An 18,845-nucleotide genomic window follows, 5' to 3' on the forward strand; every position below is an offset into this window, starting at 1 on the left:
AAAAGTATAGGGACTAAAATTGAACAAATCAAAGAAGAGAGACTAAATCCACAATTTAAGCATAGGACGAGACTAATAGAAAAATTTGACCTAACGGATTTAATTATTACTATTTAACTGAAGAAGGAAATTTTAAAATTTAAAAAAGTATAATAATTAAAATTGATCAAATTAGAGTATAAGAAAGAGATCCAATAGTACAAATACTATTAGTGAAAATTGAGAATTTTTTCATTGTAATACATGAATTGGTAATAATTTAGTAAAAAATTCATCAATGGAATTAGAAATGTAGTTTAAAAAAAAGTTATGAAATCTGAAAATATTGTACATTAATTTATTTATACTTATAATACTAATTTTCGATTATAATCATCTCATTTTAAATAAATATAAACAAAATATATATTTGATGCATTAATCGACACCTCATATACATAAATCATATTTAAACAAAAACCTCAGGAATATAAAAAAAAAGAAAAGAAAAGAAATATATATCCATATTATAAATGTTGGCATCTTAATTGAAGAAAAGAATGTTTGCTAACATGTTTTGTCATACGTGATTTTTTTCTCTATCACTAGTGAGTAGAGTTCTGAATTTTATTCAATTAACGACTGTTATAAGCAATGAAAATTAACATCCAAACTTGGAACCCCATGAAGCTTTTGCCGATATCACGAAACATAAATTCAGCAGGCCATAATTTACTACATGAATTGCATCAGTAAACAAATTCTATTCATCAAATATATCCTAAGCCCTGTGAACTGGGACTTAAGTTTAGCTAATATTATTTCCATTTTATTCTATTTGTATCATGTTTATTATATATTGTAAACATTGAGGAGGGAAAGAGCTAAAAATTGTAAAATCACGATAATAATGTGAATTTTAAATACCTATCTCAAACTGCTCTTCTGTTTTTGCAATGATGGGTTTTCGCATGGTGGAGGAGGCACACCAAAGATCCAATCAAGAACATTTAAGTACTTGGAGTTAAACAGTTCCCTCTCCTGTGCGTAGCAATGCATTATGATAGCTGTCGACAAGCTGAAAATCATCACGTCAGGTCTCGTCAGATTCTTCGACGGTGGCAAATACCCGATGTCAGCCATCCATGTAAAGAAGCTCTCTATGGCTCGTGCAAGGCAGTAGAGTGATATCTCCATCCGCCTGCTTTTCTTCTCAATAGCAACACTCAGACCGGCTGGAAACTGCACAAAAAATGGACTTAGGCTTACAACTTATATGTTAAAATTCTATGTTACTCGGACACGGTCATGAGTTTCGATATATGAATTCAAGATGGATATATTTGTTACTTTTTTAAGCCTTGCTATGTATTTGTCGAGTCATGGATGTTTGAGTATATGTAGAACATGGGTATTCCAAATAGGATAAATTGAAAGAGTCCTTTACCGATCCAATTGCTATCAATGGTATGCTACATCTTCTCAAGAACCCAAACAGCATGCAAGTCCACATCCTGTTGAAAAACCTAGTGGTTAGCTCAATACCAAGGCCAATATTTTCAATGAAATTAGCATGAGATTGTTACATTGTGTTGCGGAAAGGATCGATTCGAGAACTCCGATATGACTACAAGTAAATTGACCGGAACGAAAAAATAAAGTGAACACAAGGATTTACGTGGTTCGGCTTTAATGCCTACGTCCACGGGCAGAGGCGAAAAGAAATTTCACTATAACAAGATGAAGATTACAAGTGTTTTACACTCAAGACACAACCCGAGAACCTCACAACTCTCAACCCCTATAGAAAACCCGAAAGCTAAAATCCTAGCTTTCAAAGAACAAGCTTTGCTCTCTCTTGGTTTGGGATGATGAATATGGCTAATGAACCTCTCTATTTATAAGAGAGTTCAAGGACATAATTGTCCAAAACTTTGGCAAAGATTTGTGGTTGAAAATGGACACCAACAACCATCCACTAATCCACTACCACCAACAACCCACTACCAACAACAACAATCCACTACCAATTTTAAGCCATTTCTTAACAAATCTCCACCTTGGCTTGAAATTTACCAAGCTGAACATCATAGTGAATTCCTCGAACTGGATCACCTCTTCCAAACGCCTCTCTGGCGCTAATCAATCCCGAATACCTATCAAGTCCAAGCAATGCTTGAACTTATATGCAGGGATCACCTTAGTTAACATATCTGCAGGATTCTTCTCGGTAGCAACCTTGCTGATAACAATGTCACCTTGCGTAACATGTTCCCGAACAAAATGATATCTGACATCAATGTGTTTGGTCCGTTCATGAAACATCTGATTTTTAGTCAGATGTATGGCACTCTGGCTATCGCAAAATACAACAGTGAAATCCTGTTGTAAACCCAAACTGCTTACTAGACCTTTCATCCACAATGCTTCTTTCACTGCTTCTGCTAACGCCATATATTCCGCCTCAGTCGTAGATAAGGCTACGGTAGACTGTAACACAGCTTTCCAACTAATGGCTCCTCCAGAATAAGTGAAAACATAACCCGTCAGAGATCTTCTTTTGTCCAGATCTCCAGCATAATCAGAGTCCACATAGCCCGTGACACTGCTAGTGCAGTCACTCTGATCATATACCAAGCATAAATCTGCAGAACCTCTCAAGTACCTGAGAATCCATTTCACGGCCTGCCAGTGTTCCTTGCCAGGACAACTCATGTATCTGCTGACCACACTAACTGCATGTGAAATGTCTGGACGAGTGCAAACCATTGCATACATCACGCTTCCAACTGCACTCGAGTATGGAATGTGAGACATTTGCTGCTTTTCTTCATCAGATTGTGGTGACAACTCTGCAGAGAGTTTGAAATGTGGTGCCAACGGAGTACTCACAGTTTTCGCTTTATCCATGCCGAAGCGTTGAAGAACCTTTTCAATGTAGTTCTTCTGCGACACACGAAGCTTGCCCGCCTTGCGATCTCTGTGAATATCCATGCCCAAAATTTTCTTGGCAGCACCCAGATCCTTCATCTCGAACTCACCACTCAACTGCGACTTTAACTTGTTGATTTCCGACATGTTTTTGGAAGCAATTAACATGTCATCAACATACAGCAACAAATAAATGTGCGAACCATCTGAGAGCTTCCGATGATAGACACAAGCATCATAGTCACATCTTGTGTAACCATGCTGAATCATGAAGCTATCAAACCGCTTGTACCACTGCCTTGGGGATTGTTTCAATCCATATAAAGACTTCTTTAATAGACAGACATGGTCTTCTTTACCAGGAACTGTAAAACCCTCTGGTTGACGCATGTAGATTGTTTCCTCGAGCTCACCATGCAAGAACGCCGTTTTTACGTCAAGCTGCTCAAGTTCTAGATCAGACTTGGCCACCATGGCAAGTAATACACGAATGGAAGAATGCTTTACGACTGGGGAGAAAACTTCATTGTAGTCAATCCCCTCTTTCTGAGTGAAGCCTTTAGCAACCAATCGTGCCTTGAATCTAGTTGCTTCAACCCCTAGGATGCCTTCCTTTTTCTTGAAGACCCATTTGCAACCAACTATCTTCTGGTTACTTGGCGGCTTAACCAACTCCCAAGTATGGTTCTTGTGAAGAGATTCTATCTCCTCACTCATAGCAATTGCCCACTGTGCCGACTCATCACACGTGACAGCCTCATTATAACTGGAAGGTTCTATACCAATGGACTCCGCCACACTGAGCGCGAAAGACACCAGATTAGCGTAACGCGGATTTGGTTTGATTTGTCTCTTCGTTCTTCCAGTGGCAATGCTATATGGTTTTTCTTGAGGTGACTCATCTTCATCGGAATCTTGCACCTCAACTTGATCATCCTGGACTGAAGTACCTTCCGTAGGAATTGGAGCGTCCACCTGACACTCCACCTGCTTCTCAACACCGTGATCTCCCATTCTATCTGACTCCTCCTTTTCCCGGGAATTTGTGGTGGATCGAAGCATGGATGACTCATCAAAAGTCACATCTCTGCTGATGATGAACTTGGACGAAACCGGATCAGGACACCACAACCTGTATCCTTTCACCCCTTGGCCGTATCCAAGAAATATGCATTTCTTCGCCCTCGGTTTGAGTTTTCCCTCATTTACATGAGCATACGCAGGGCAGCCAAACACTCTTAAACCAGAGTAATCAGCAGGAGAACCAGACCATACTTCCTCAGGAGTCTTCAGCTCAATAGCTGTTGACGGAGATCTGTTAACCAAATAACAAGCAGTATTAACAGCTTCAGCCCAAAATTCTTCACCGAGCCCAGCATTTGATCGCATGCAACGAGCTCGCTCCAAGAGAGTTCTATTCATGCGTTCTGCAACTCCATTTTGTTGTGGTGTTCGACGAACAGTGCGGTGTCTCACTATTCCTTCATTTTTGCAGAACTCATTGAATTCACCTGAGCAAAACTCCAAGCCATTATCCGTCCGGAATCGCTTGATCTTCTTTCCTGTTTGATTTTCGATCAAAGCTTTAAATTGCTTGAAGTTGATGAGAACCTCATACTTGCTCTTCAGAAAATACACCCAAACCTTTCTCGAGTAATCATCGATAAAGGTAAGCAGATATCTGTAACCACCTTTAGAAATTGTCGGAGAAGGCCCCCAAAGGTCAGAATGGAAGTAATCCACTGTGCCTTTTGTCTTGTGAATCCCAGTGCTGAACTTTACCCGAGTCTGCTTACCGAAGACGCAGTGCTCACAGAAATTCAACTTTCCTGTACACTGCCCAGACAATAATCCTCGTTTGCTTAGCACCGATAAGCCTCTCTCGCTCATATGCCCGAGCCGCATATGCCATAACTTCGTGGTGTCAGAATCTAGATCATCTGATGATGACACTCCCGCAACACCTGTAACCGAGGAACCATCGAGGAAGTAAAGGCCCCGCTCCAAATTACCACGTATCACAGTCAAAGCACCCGAGAATACCTTGAGAACTCCACCTTCAGCAGAGTACCGAAAGCCTTTCTTGTCCAACGTACTCAAAGAGATCAAATTTTTCTTCATTTCTGGAATGTGCCGAACATCAGTTAGAGTTCTAACAATACCGTCAAACATCTTTATACGAACTGTGCCAATCCCCATGACTTGACATGCGTGGTCATTTCCCATTAGTACTGAACCAGAATGCTTCTCGTATGTTGAGAATGCATCTTTCGAAGTACTTATATGAAATGTAGCTCCCGTATCAAGAATCCATCTCCCACCAGCGTAAGAGTCGGATACTGCAAGAACGATCTCGGCATCACTTGAAGAATCTGCATCAGCTACATTCGCACGATCATTTTGTTGCTCCTGTGATTCTGATTTCTCCTTCCTTTTCGGACAATCTACCTTCATGTGCCCGTACTTCTTACAGTAGTAGCACTGTATTCTCTTCTTGGACTGCGATCTAGGATGGCTTTTACTTGAACTTCCACCCTTTGCCTTGGATCTTCCTCGAGCAACCAAGCCTTCGCCTTCATTGTTTTCGACCACCTTACCAGTGATTTTCTTCCTCAACTCACTGGAACTTAAGGCATTTTTCACCTCCTCTAGAGTCAGGTCATCACGACCGTACATCATTGTATCAACAAAATTCTCATACGAGGGAGGCAAAGAACACAAAACAATTATTGCTTGGTCCTCATCATCGATTTTGTTATCGATATTATTCAAATCCATGATAATGGAATTGAATTTATCCAGGTGCTGGGAAACAGGTGTACCTTCCTCCATCTTCAGGGCATAGAGTCTTTGCTTGAGGTAGAGCCGGTTCGTCAATGACTTCGTCATGTACTTGCTCTCTAACCGGAGCCACAAACCGGACGCGGTTTTCTCATCCGCTACTTCTCGTAGCACTTCATCTCCTAGACATAGCAGAATAGCACTATGTGCTCTTTCTAACATGTCATCCTTTTGCTCTTCCGAAAGCGTGCTTGGTAATTTATCTTTACCAGACAATGCTTTTAGCAATCCTTGTTGAACCAGCACTGCCCGCATCTTGATGCGCCATAAACTGAAACTATTTTTCCCGGTAAATTTCTCGACATCATACTTAGTCGATGAAACACTTGTAGCCATAATTTGGAACCTTTGAATGAATGATAATATTTTCTTCCTGATGTGAAAGATCAGACAAAGCTGCAGTCACAGGGCAATTCAGAAAATATTATCACTCCTTCAACTACGCTCTGATACCAATTTGTTGCGGAAAGGATCGATTCGAGAACTCCGATATGACTACAAGTAAATTGACCGGAACGAAAAAATAAAGTGAACACAAGGATTTACGTGGTTCGGCTTTAATGCCTACGTCCACGGGCAGAGGCGAAAAGAAATTTCACTATAACAAGATGAAGATTACAAGTGTTTTACACTCAAGACACAACCCGAGAACCTCACAACTCTCAACCCCTATAGAAAACCCGAAAGCTAAAATCCTAGCTTTCAAAGAACAAGCTTTGCTCTCTCTTGGTTTGGGATGATGAATATGGCTAATGAACCTCTCTATTTATAAGAGAGTTCAAGGACATAATTGTCCAAAACTTTGGCAAAGATTTGTGGTTGAAAATGGACACCAACAACCATCCACTAATCCACTACCACCAACAACCCACTACCAACAACAACAATCCACTACCAATTTTAAGCCATTTCTTAACACATTGCCATTTTTAATTTGACATGGAAGATTTTAGGCAAACATATTAGCCTATTCAAAGCCTAATAGTCTGTGGATTTTTCAGAGTCAACGGTGTTCATGGCACTGCAATCTTACACAACTTGATGTATGACATAGCTAGATATCGCAAATAAGTAGTAGTAAAGCCAGTAGCTTTCATATAAATGATTCTTTTCTTCCAATTTCTAAAATTCACTGCTAGGAAAACATAAACATTCCTTTTTGTTTTGGATCTCAAGAACCACATTTTATCATGCGATTGATTTTGTTAAATTCAACTATATCTTTTTGCTAAAATTACAACCAGATGCAGAAATTTCTAAGTCGCTTTCAACTAACAATTTCAGGAAGATATTCTCCCACTGTTTTCTTTCTAAGCGTATTTACCATGCTTTAGTTATTTTAACGGAAAAAATCATATCTCAAGGGAGAAGTCTAATTGAAGTTGAAAAACATTAGAAAATACTGATCATGGAGAAATTTTTTTTTTTAATATAATGCATGGCGTGGTAGAAAAAATATAACACTAACCAAGCTGATGTGCAATAGGTGGCTAAAAATAAGCTTGATCTGGCAATATCAACAATACCTTTTCCTAATATTGTGCAAGGCCTGCATTAAGTTCAAAATAACTTTGTCAGAGAATAATTTTAACATGGAGCTCGAGAGGGAAGGAATCAAACATTTGACAAGTCTACCAAAAACTATAGGATCCAACATAACAAGCTCAACCTCAATCAAATTGTAAAATGGCCTTTACCTACTATGCTAATCATGGAGGTGCAGCGCAGAATAAACAGAATAATACAAAGTAAACAAGTTCCTTCCTTTTTTCCCAATAAAAATAAGTAGGCAAACAGTAAGTGAAAATTTCACCCAGCTTAAAAAAAAAGTCAAGAACAAGAAAAAAGTCTAACTGCGTTACCTTTTGAAGAGACCTTGATGATGAACTATCAAAGCAGGAATCAAATAAACTGGAAGGTATACTGGTAATGCCCTTTTATATGCTTCAATAAGAAAAGTAATTGCATGTGCTCTGCATGATTTATTCCCGTGTACCATCTGCAAATAGCTTGAGAATTTAAGCTTAATTCTCAGAAATAACAATATACTTTACTGGCAAAGCTTCAAGCATTAGTGGCTTGACTGCTTGTATTCGAAGTCCATTATTAACTTTCTAAAGTTATGAGTTATTTAAACAGAAATCACATACAAAATGATACCTACAAGAAAATCAGTTTTGCTTCAGCTATCAATATTGATTAATGCAAGTACTCCAACGATCTTATCACAAAGGGAACAGTTTTTTGGAAGAACATCTTGAATTGTAAATTGCAAATGAAATCTGTTTGCAAGGCCTATGAGGACTTCAAAGAATGATCAAGTGTGCTACATAGTTTTGGCTAATACGGATAACTCCATATGATAACTATATAATTTTAAAGCTGTCAAAAACACGTGCTTTTTACATTTACAAGTTCCAACAAGAAGACCAAAAGCACTAAGTTAGTTCAAAATTTGAAAGTTACAAGGCAGCATTAGGTTGATGACCAGACCAACTGAAGTCACGTGGCAATAAAATACAAGGTTGCTTTGTCTATTCATATAGCTTCATGTGTCACGTACTTCTGTTTTCGAATTTTCTGTTTGCAATCTCTGATAAACTATAATGATGGAGAGTTTTTATCCCCCAAGAATGAGCATTATGAGATATGAAGAGAACGAGGGAAACTAAAAGCTAGATGTCACTTCAAATTCATTTCTTAACCAAAGGTCCAAAACCACCTTACTTGGTTTTCTTGCAAATAATTATATACAATGTGCTATAACTTAATAATCGTGAAGACAATAATTGAGATACATATCTGTCCTGGTCCAGATCCTGAATGGAAAAAGATGCACCCGTCTTTGTTGGTGTTATTCGAGATATGGTCCTAAATGATTAAAACAAAAAGGAGATGTCTTATTTATATCGGACACTGTAAAGAGGGAAAAGGCTTTGTTGTTATTCTTTTTGAATCAATGGAAGAAAGAAGGGCAAATAAATAAGGAATGCATGCCATGAACAAGGGTTCGTACTACTCAGCAGAACAACCAGAAGGAGAAACAAGGATCATACCGAACAAGGGATTTTCATGTTTGGATCTAGTTTAAGGTCAACCCCTGTTGCCTTATAAATTTTCTCTATTGCTTCCAAAGTAGTGAATGGAAGGCCGCTTGCTAGCTCTTTTACACCTTGCAGTATGACAATGTCTTTTCCACCATGTTGATTGAGAAAGGACTTATATGATGGGGGCAAACAATCTTGCTTCAAGATGTAAGAAGACCTGAAAGTATAAATGCTCCCACTTGAAAACAATGCCCAAAAAGGTAATAATAGTACATTTATCATCCTTTTAGGAGAACGAGTAAAACTTTCCACATATTATGTTGAAGGATACAATTACATGTACAACTTGTAAAGCTACACAATGGCATACAGCAACTACCATGATTAGACAACAACAATTGCAATAAAGTTTAATGGCTGAAATCCAAATAACCAAGAGAATTTAACAGGAGTAACATACAATATTTCCGAAGTGGAGAGACACATAAGGAATATGTCACCATGCTTCCAAGTAAGAGGTTTACAAAACTTCCCAAACCGTTTACTCTTTATTCCACAACGTGATGCCAATACAGCAGCTTGCATGAGTATGTATATAGCCAAACTCGTATGTCGCGTGTTAGATCCGGTAAGAAGCATGGAAGGTCCTGCAACCAGCCCGGCTACTAATGCCCGCCATTTCGCGGTCCTTATTCAAAATTTAACACTCCACTAAATGAAACTCGAGTTCATAAAAACTTTCATTTCAAGTAAAGATAAGAAAATTAAGATTAAGAGCATTGCCTGTGATTTCCTCCGCAAGCAGCAACGGTTTCATCTACGTAAACAAATGTACCAGCAAAAGTACCAAGAAAAATACCGTATCTCAGTGTCTCCTTAATCGCCATAGAAATTGCTTCTTTATCAGAAAACGCCTCAACTTTCCTAAATCAGAAAATTGTTATTATTTTGTTTTGTTTTCAAGCAATTTAAAAAGCAGTGATCAAAATTTATGAAACAAATTACTTTGGTTTCTTGCGCCGCAAGCGTGCGAGAATGGAGAAGATAGCTAAGCCACCTTGCAGGCCAGCTCCAATTGAGAAGCCTTTAGCTGAAGCGACGAAAATTCTCCGCAACCTCTCGGAATCAGTTAACAGGACTGGATCAAAACCGAGCTCAGAGGAAGAACATGATGAAGGTTCAGACCTCGGGCAATGCATGCATGTCTCGTCGTGCGATGCGGAGATACCGAAATTAGTGGCTCCATCATAACCACCATTCTCGCCGGGAGAACAGGAGCAGCAACATCCACCGTTGATGGCTCCGTCTCCGGACGGCGACATGATGAACCTACGGTTTCGCGTAGCGGAACTAACGGAGTTTCTTTTTGGAAGAAACAAAAATCAGGAAATGATGAATTATTTTGGAGCCAGCAAGGTTGGTGGGAAATTAAAGAACCGAAGTTTCAAACTTTTCTGCTTTAGGGATTATCGATAGGCCATTGATAGACCGACACGTGTACCAATAAACTTTCTTTGTTGCGGTTTTTCCGGTGCTTCCGAGTCCAAACATTTCATTCTCAGTCGTCAAAATTTATAAACTGTTATAAATATTTTATTATTTTTCGAATTTAATCTTTTATCGGAAGCAGTGTTTTATATCAATTATATTTTTTTTATGTTTATAAATATTTTATTATTTTTCGAATTTAATCTTTTATTTTTATTTCATAATATATTATAATCACGAGATTTTTTTTTAAATGAATCTCCTTTGAATTTTCTTCTTCCTTCTTTATGGCCAAGTTCTACTACTTTCTTTCTTATAGCCAAGTTCTTTTAAAAACATTCACCCTGGTAAGAGAGAGAGAGAGAGGAGTCAAACCCCTAATTCCTAATTTTTCATTTCGAGCCACTTAGCTTAAATCACTCATTGTAATGAATACAATAACATTTAGATATCTTATTAGTGTGGCAGTTTATGAAATATTTGATATGTATCTAATGATTATTGTTAAAACCTTTTATATGAATTACTATATGATGAAGTTGATATTGAAATTCTTAAAGAATTTAGAAGGATAGAAGCATATAAAAATATCAGGGAAATTATTCAATATATTTGTATAAACATTTATATGAATTGAAATGATTTCAACATATATAGTAAACTCAACTTAGCAAATAGTAGTTGAAGAAAGACTATAAAGTGATCCAAAAGACATATATACATATTTTTAGAATGATCATGAAGTTTGTTATGATTATTGTTGGAATTTCTGAAGAGATCAAAATACATTTTTGTTAAAATTCTTCCTTACTCATGACTTTTAGAAGAATGATGATATAAACGTCTATCAAACTCATTTAAGTGATCATAATTTGAATATATAAAATATGAGATATTATATGATGTTGTCACAAACGGGAGTAAATATGCATTGTACTATTTTTTACCTTAACCGAAATTTTTTTCATTAAATTTTCTTGGTAAGGTTTTTAACGAGATAACATGTTATGCGCATTATAAATATGTGCACTTTTTTTCCTTCATTAAGAATATTGTTCCACATTGTTTTTAACTTTGTAAAATTTTAACGAGACACATTATCTACTAACGAACATCCTAGGGGTATTATAAATATTTTATTATTATGTGGGTGTCGATCAATATTAAAATAAGTATGATATGTATTAGGATTTAAATATTTGTTAGAAGTAGAGTTTTATATCATGTATACTTCTTACTTCTATAAATATAAACATTAAAAAAGTATTGTAAAATATTTTCATTGATGAGTAAAATACATAATTCTTTTTGCGCTTTTTTTTTTTACTCTCTTTTTATATTTATTTCATAACATAAACGTAATAATAAAAAAAACATCTTGAAACAAAGGTTTTATTCATGGTTGACTAAGCGTTGATATAATTCTCTTGGTAAATTATGATACATGGTCGGAATTTTATAACTAGGGCCAGTCACTAGTTAGCAAAAATCACCTAGAGCTAAGCAATAACAATTGCCTGCAAATTCCAAATTCTAAATTCCAAAATCTAATATTATATGCTCTTGTCATTACTCCTTGTATTTTGATTTTCTGTTTCTTTAGTCTATGCTAACCGAAATTTAACTGTCAAATTTGTTAAATGATATTGAAAAAAATCAAGGTCTTTCCCCGATATCTATACACTTTAAACTTTTAAAATTTACTTCTTCTATTTATTTGATTTAAAAGATGAAATCCATAACTTCTAGTTTGAATATGCAACATTTTAATTTTCAAATGTTTGATGCTAATTGAAAACACACATAAAATATAGAAAAATTTAATTAATAATGTAACAAATTTTAATTTTTAAATTAAGGAGTTCAAATCTTAAAGTCAACATTGTTGTGAAGATTTTCTTAAACCCGATTAGCCTTAAATAGTAAAAACAATGAGAATACCTATTATTATATGAGATTGAAAATATAACAACTAAATTTAGACAAATGAATACAAAAAATGAATTTGGGTGAGAGATCTATTTTTTTTAATGTTTTTAAAATATAAGTGGATTGCATATGCCTTCTAGTGGAGGCAGAATTAGACGTGAAATGTTTTAAATGTTTTTAGTTATAAAAAATATTGCTATCAGTAGGATTATTTTTTAAAACAACTACCTTGGAGAATAACATGTTGGAAACAACTACCTTGGGGAACAACCTTGCAAGGATAGTAAGATTCTTGGGTGTTCATTATTGAAATATCTTGAAAGAGCATTACTTAGATATATATTTTCTTAAGTTTGCTTCTTAAAATTTTTTAGAATACAAGACGTTTTCCTTACCTCTTCATTGAGCAAACAGTGCATTTACACAACGGGTGTAACTTTCATGTAACTGTTCTTATACCTATTATTCATATAACTTACCTTCCATTATTCACATTTAAGTAACTTCAACCACATCCATAACCCATTATTTTATCACATTCATTTCCACCTTTAAGGACTTGAATCTTTTGACAAACTTGAGTACTCTAAAATTCTCTTTACAACTCCCTTACTATTATTTCTGCAACCACCATGGCTCTCACTTTTCTCAACCTCCTATAGTTTACATCACCGCCTAACACAACACTTACTTTCCAAAATCTACTTCGTTATTGATTTGTAACATTTCCTCATTTAACCAAAAAAACCCCTTACAAATGCCAATATTGACTACTAGAGAGTTCATTTTAAGCTGAGAATGTTCATTTAGATGAAATACAAGCACATTTCAGTGAATTGACATGAGGTTATTCCGTCTTTTTGCCCAAAGATGGTGACAAATAGTTGAATCCTTCTTATCAAAAGTTCCAAATAATTTGGAAGTATCAACTGCACGTCATTCATAAAGGCTTATATCATACATCCCCTCCCCCTTCTTCAACCACCCAAGGTCCCATAGAAATGCTTAAACGCAGTACTAAGCTCCGGATCTTAAGCACCATAAAGCGTCATAAAACAGCATAAATAAAAGCAAGCATCGAAACTATGGAAGTCAGTTCAATCAAATTGGATGGTCGGTCTATCAATCAAGAAAAGGATTTAAGATGTCAATAAAGGTTTTCTCTCTTGTCAAGTACAAAAATATGTGAAGAACATCAATGATAAATTGACAACTGTTAAATTTAAATGACTAATACTTACCACTCTGAACCTTTGTGCTCTGATCATTTTATAGTCAATCTACAACATCCTACCAATCCTTTTCCTGAGTGGATCCATTGTCTCTCTTCAATTCACTTTGAAAACAATCTTCATAAACTCATAAACAAAATAACTGATTGAAGCAGAAGGAAGGACCTGACAATGAAACATATTTCAATTAAAGAGAATAAAAAACTCGGCATCAAACAAGATACTGTATTGTGGAGAGAAGCATATGAGCCACATATAATGGAGGGGGGTTAAGTGTAATATCCCATTTAAACAATTAGCCGATCAAATGTTATGGTTATACTATAATCTAGAAAAGAATCAAGTTCAAAGAACTTCAGAAGAGCACAGAAACATAATAGTGAGATGAACTGTCATGCTCTGTTGTTATATTAATTGTTTAACCCCATGTCTGCATTTATAGAGCAATAATTAGCATAAAGCTTTTCAGAAACAATTCAAGAGATTTTATTAAAAGCTTATCCACTTACTTGTAGCAAGCTGGGAATTAGCCCAGCATAGAGAGCAGGAATTCCTCCTTGCTCAACAATCTTCAGACCAGTTGCCAGTGCACCCATTTTGCTTGCCTGGACTTGCAATTGCAACTGTCTTCTCACAACCTCAAATGGGTAAGTAGCAACTTCAGCACAAGCACCAGCAATAGCCCCATATAGTAATGTCCTCACTGGTCCCAACTCTAGCTGATCCAAAGCATTCAGATCCTGCCCCATCTGTCTCATGTTCTGAATTCTTTTCCTACCTTCCGGGGAGTGCAGATAAGCTGATTTCAGCATATCATACACACTGTAGAATACTGCAGCTGAAGGTGCCATGCTTACAATAGAGGGCACTAGACCTCTGTAGAGAGAAAAGAATCCTTCAGTTTGGATCATGTGGCGAAAAGCACCAATTACACCACCTAAGGCTTCTCCACCAGGAGCCACCAGCTTAGTTCGGATCTGTACAACAATAATAAATTAGTAGTAAATAACTACCCTCCTAGACAAAGATGAATATACAAAACACAAAACAGGGACAGGAACAGAATGAAATAGTCAGTAAAAAAGGACCTCTCAAAGTGTAGCTAGTTACAGTAAGCCCGGAAATTAACAAAAGCAATGAAAGGTCTAAATACCAATCCTCCACGGAGGAACTTATCATATTTTAATGCAGTTTGAGTATGTATCAAACATTTGTAATATATCTTTAAGTATTAATCCTCTCAAGCTAGAATCCCACTTTGTTATTCAGTAAATATCTCAAATAACCACGTGGGATTCTACAAGATGTCCCTGGAGCCACTATCCACTATCTTCACCTAGGTAGGCCAAAAAATATTATGTTAGACTCGACATTGCAATGGCAATACTGGGAAATTATCTCGATCTTTTGGTCCAGAAACCGTTCTCCTAAGACTTAAGACTAGAGGATAACATTAAAATTGGTCTGTTATAACTTTGTTCAGCCTCTAATAACACAAAGAATTAACGACTGCCCATTGCTATTTACGACAGTTGCCCCTGATGTACAATATAGAAGTACATACAGCCATACGCAGAACATGCCTACAAGAGTAAGATCAAATTGAAGATAGAACAATGAAAGGAGGAACAAAATCTTAGGTTTCGACATACAGTATCAAGTGGTAAGCAGAGAACGGTAGCGGTAATGCCGGCAGCAGCACCAGCAATGAACCTCTCAGAATTTGTGGTCTCCTCATTTCCAGACAGTCTAAGCAACTGTTTCCTATACGTATCGTAAGCATAAAAATTCACAGCTTTGAATGGAGCCGTGCGAAGAACATTAATTAAGTTCCCTTTCCAAAATCCAAGTAATCCTTGCGTCAAAGCAATCTTCTTAACAAGCTCAAATATATTCCTTTGTTCACCACGAACTATATATTCCAGCTTTAATCTCTCTAACGGAGCAACAAATGTTCTATACCATTTCAAACAATAATTAGAAACGCAGAGGGCCCTAGGCAAATTGGAAATGGCGCGTAGCTAAATGACGACGAAAATTGTCAACATTACCTGGAAACCATGGCGGCGATAGCCCCAGCCCACAAATGCTTTGTAGTATTGACTGCGCCACGTCGCGTTACCCTAACTTTCTGTTTGACTTGAGCTGCAGCCCTCTTGTTTTTCTTGTTTAATTCATTTTGTAGGTGACATTCCTTGTGTTCTGAAACAAGCCCATCGCTGCTCAAGCTAACGGACAGAAAAAACAAGTCCTTAACGGCGACCGACTCACGCTTTTGCCTCCGAGAAACGCAAGCCGTGTTTTTGGAAGGGGGAGAACCTTTAAAAGGGGAAACCAAGTCAAGAAGGGAAGAGGGGAAACAAGGATCGATGAATAAACCACCGGGGACGAGCAAATTAGAGTTAGAGGGAAAAGGGAGGTAAGGTTGGTAGTCGGGGAGGGAGTTTTTGAATTGGAGATGGAATTTGGGCATTGTTAAAAACGGTGGTGGAAATGGCGGGGTTTGGTTGTTTGGGTAAGTTTGTTATGTTAAGGAAGGAAGGGGAGAGGGGTCAAAGGAGGCAGTGAAGGAAATGGTGGGAAGAACTCGGCTGTGGCTTTGCATCCATCACCGAACCAGCTATAGTACAAGCTCTGCCTCTTGACTCTCGTCTTGTGTGAGTGACCCGAGTCGGTTTTGTTGCCCTGATATTTTTATCATTATTTCATCTTCGTTCGTTTTTTAATTATTTCCCTTTTGGTTCATGATATAGTATACTTCTATACGAAACCCACAGTTATCCACAGGTACTTCTGTTGTAGGCTAAAAAAAAAGAAGTTTAGGAAAAGATAAACCAAATCAGTTAATATCAAAATTTTTAACGTTTTTATATTTTTCAATTTTTTTATTTTTAATAAATTATTTTACCGGAATGACCAGTCACAAGTTTTGTTTTATATGAAAACATATATTAAGATTTTCGCCCCCAATTATCATATCATTGAAGCAATTAAAGAAAAAAAAAAGATTAGGACAAGAAACCGAATGTGAATGCTAGATTTTTAGCGAATACCATACTATGGATTTAACCGTAACATAGGATCTCTTTTTTTCCACATTAGCCAAACTCTAAAAACATATTATACCTTATGCTAAAAGTGTTAAAAAAGAAAATTTAGATTTCAAACTTCAACACCACATTGCTTTTATAGATCATAAAAGGATGACTTAATCATACCAAAAAAAAATTATTTAATGATTCATCTATTTTGAGAATTTTTTAGTTGTTGATATATTATTTAATTCTAAATTAAATTACAAAATTATTAAAAACATTGATATCATTATAATAAAATTTATTATTTTTAAAACTTTTTCGAAATTTTAAACTTTTCATAATCGAATTAGTGTTAAGAACACGTAAAAGATATGTAAGTTTTTGCAACACAATGAGCCCAGCGTCTCGCTTCCGATCTTACGTTAAGACTGATGCCATTACTTTGGACAAGTCCGACTTGTCGAAGCATGAGCTGGATATACTGAGAGGTTAAAGTGAGCTTCCAATCCAAATTATACTTCCTTAATAGGAGATTAACCCATTGTTTCTCTTTGTTGATGAGCTTACAACTACTAATCTAGTGCTCAATGAGTAGAATAAGAGATGACCAAAAGATGAAGATTTTTGCTTGCAATTTAAAACATTCCTGTAGGCTTTCACAAATTATGTAGAAGACACCTTATTAATTCTGAATGATCGTAGTACATCCGAGCCTATTTGATGACTACCATTTTGCATACACAAAAGCAAGTTTCCCAGTTGACCAACTTATCATGCAAAAGAAATGATCTAGGAGGAGGACAGTCTCTGCATGGATGGATATAATTTGTCAATGAGTCAAAGGAGGTTGCGATTGAGGATAGTAGGTTGTTGAGCCAATGAATCACCCCACCGGGGTTGGAGATGAATCTATTAAAAATGACCTTTTTCTTGGCTTTCCAGATGACCTAGAGGGTGCTGGTGAATGGTGTGTAAAAGTATTTAGCATCTTTTTTTTTTGGATAGAATCTAGCATCTTCGGTATCTCCATTACCTGACCATTGGAAGATCCAATCCGTGGTGGATCTTATCCCAAGTTGATCAGTTCTCATTGAGAGAGGGCTTTCAAACCAAGTGGCTCTTGCAAAGGAGCAATGGATGAACAGGTGATCAATGCTTTCAAATCCAGAACCACATCAAGGACAAGATATATCTAGCATTACATTGCACTTGTAGAGCTCCTTTTTCACTGGTAAGCAATTATGGGTGGTTTTCCATATGAACATAATAAGCTTGAAGGGCATCATGAGTTTCCAGAGAGCTTTCCAAGAACTTGAGCTAGCGTATTGGCCCAAGATATTGCCGTGTATAGAATACCAAAGAAAACCATAAGCCCCTTTGACTGAGAATTCACCATTGTGTGCATCTTTCTAAACCAGTTTATCTTTTCCATCGATGAAGGAATAAGGCCTGGTTATGAGTTTTTTAGCCTCGGCTTCAGTAAGATTGCTTCAAACTTTTAGGAGTATCTTAGTCTTTTTTATTCGGTGTGCACTATGATTGAACTGACTTTGAATTAGAATGAGTTTTAACAACATTGGAATTAAAGTTGTCGGGGTATGGGGATGCCCAACTATTGTTGCTACTCCAAATATGAGCATATTTTCCTTCATTACAAATGTCTCTGCCACGTAAATTCCCTTTCCACATCCAATAATTAGAAGTCTGAGCTTCTACAATCTCAAAGCGTCAGATTTACAAGGCTTTGATCTGAAAATAGCTTTGATCTCAAAATAGAGGCCAATAAAGAATTAGATTTTATCATCATCCTCCATGCTTTCTAACTTAGGAGGGCTCCATTTGTAATGTGCTTAGCAAATACCCAATCCTCTTTTAGAGATGGGATAGAAAAGTTTATTCTAATTGCAAGATGAACTTTCCCTGACCCACTTTGTGTCCACACCAGAATGAGCGAATGACCTTGTCAATTTTATCACCAACATTGACAGGGGCTTTAAAGACTAAGAAGATGTAACAAGGCAATGATGCAAAAGTCGATTTAATAAAGGTAATTTTGGCCCCTGGTGACTACATTTTGCTTTCCGTTTGTTATTTATTTTATCAATGATATTTTAAAAGAATTCATTCATTTTTCGATAGTTTCCATTTCAACTCCCAAATGTTTTCCCGATTTATCCATATTTTTTGCATTGAGTATACGACAATACCATCTTTTTACTTATGGTTTTGTAATAGTCATCTACAAATAAAAGATGATTAATAGGAGGGACACTTCTACCAATTTTGACTCCCTTTAAAAATTGTCAAATTCAACTTTTATTAGCATAAGAGGAATGATATTATATAACAAAGCACAATTT

General features: G+C 36.5%; 2 protein-coding genes across 2 annotated transcripts; both read right to left on the reverse strand.

Annotated features, from left to right (window-relative positions):
* Nucleotides 1–710: 710 nt before the first annotated feature.
* On the reverse strand, nt 711–10,262 carry LOC107905115 (transmembrane protein 135 homolog). Its single transcript, XM_016831689.2, has 8 exons — nt 9,804–10,262; nt 9,582–9,722; nt 9,259–9,486; nt 8,808–9,015; nt 7,614–7,750; nt 7,220–7,300; nt 1,427–1,493; nt 711–1,221 (listed from the first exon to the last, which is right to left on the reverse strand). Exons 1-8 carry the CDS (start codon nt 10,118–10,120, stop codon nt 907–909), a joined length of 1,494 nt encoding a protein of 497 aa, XP_016687178.2. The 5' UTR covers nt 10,121–10,262; the 3' UTR covers nt 711–906.
* Nucleotides 10,263–13,335: 3,073 nt separating this feature from the next.
* LOC107905116 (probable mitochondrial adenine nucleotide transporter BTL3) lies at nt 13,336–16,288 on the reverse strand. The gene is made up of 4 exons (XM_016831690.2): nt 15,499–16,288; nt 15,100–15,403; nt 13,957–14,424; nt 13,336–13,612 (listed from the first exon to the last, which is right to left on the reverse strand). Exons 1-4 carry the CDS (start codon nt 15,918–15,920, stop codon nt 13,544–13,546), a joined length of 1,263 nt encoding a protein of 420 aa, XP_016687179.2. The 5' UTR covers nt 15,921–16,288; the 3' UTR covers nt 13,336–13,543.
* Between the last annotated feature and the right edge of the window lie 2,557 nt (nt 16,289–18,845).

This window comes from Gossypium hirsutum, chromosome D05 (genome assembly GCF_007990345.1).
Source record: "Gossypium hirsutum isolate 1008001.06 chromosome D05, Gossypium_hirsutum_v2.1, whole genome shotgun sequence".
NCBI lineage: Eukaryota > Viridiplantae > Streptophyta > Magnoliopsida > Malvales > Malvaceae > Gossypium > Gossypium hirsutum.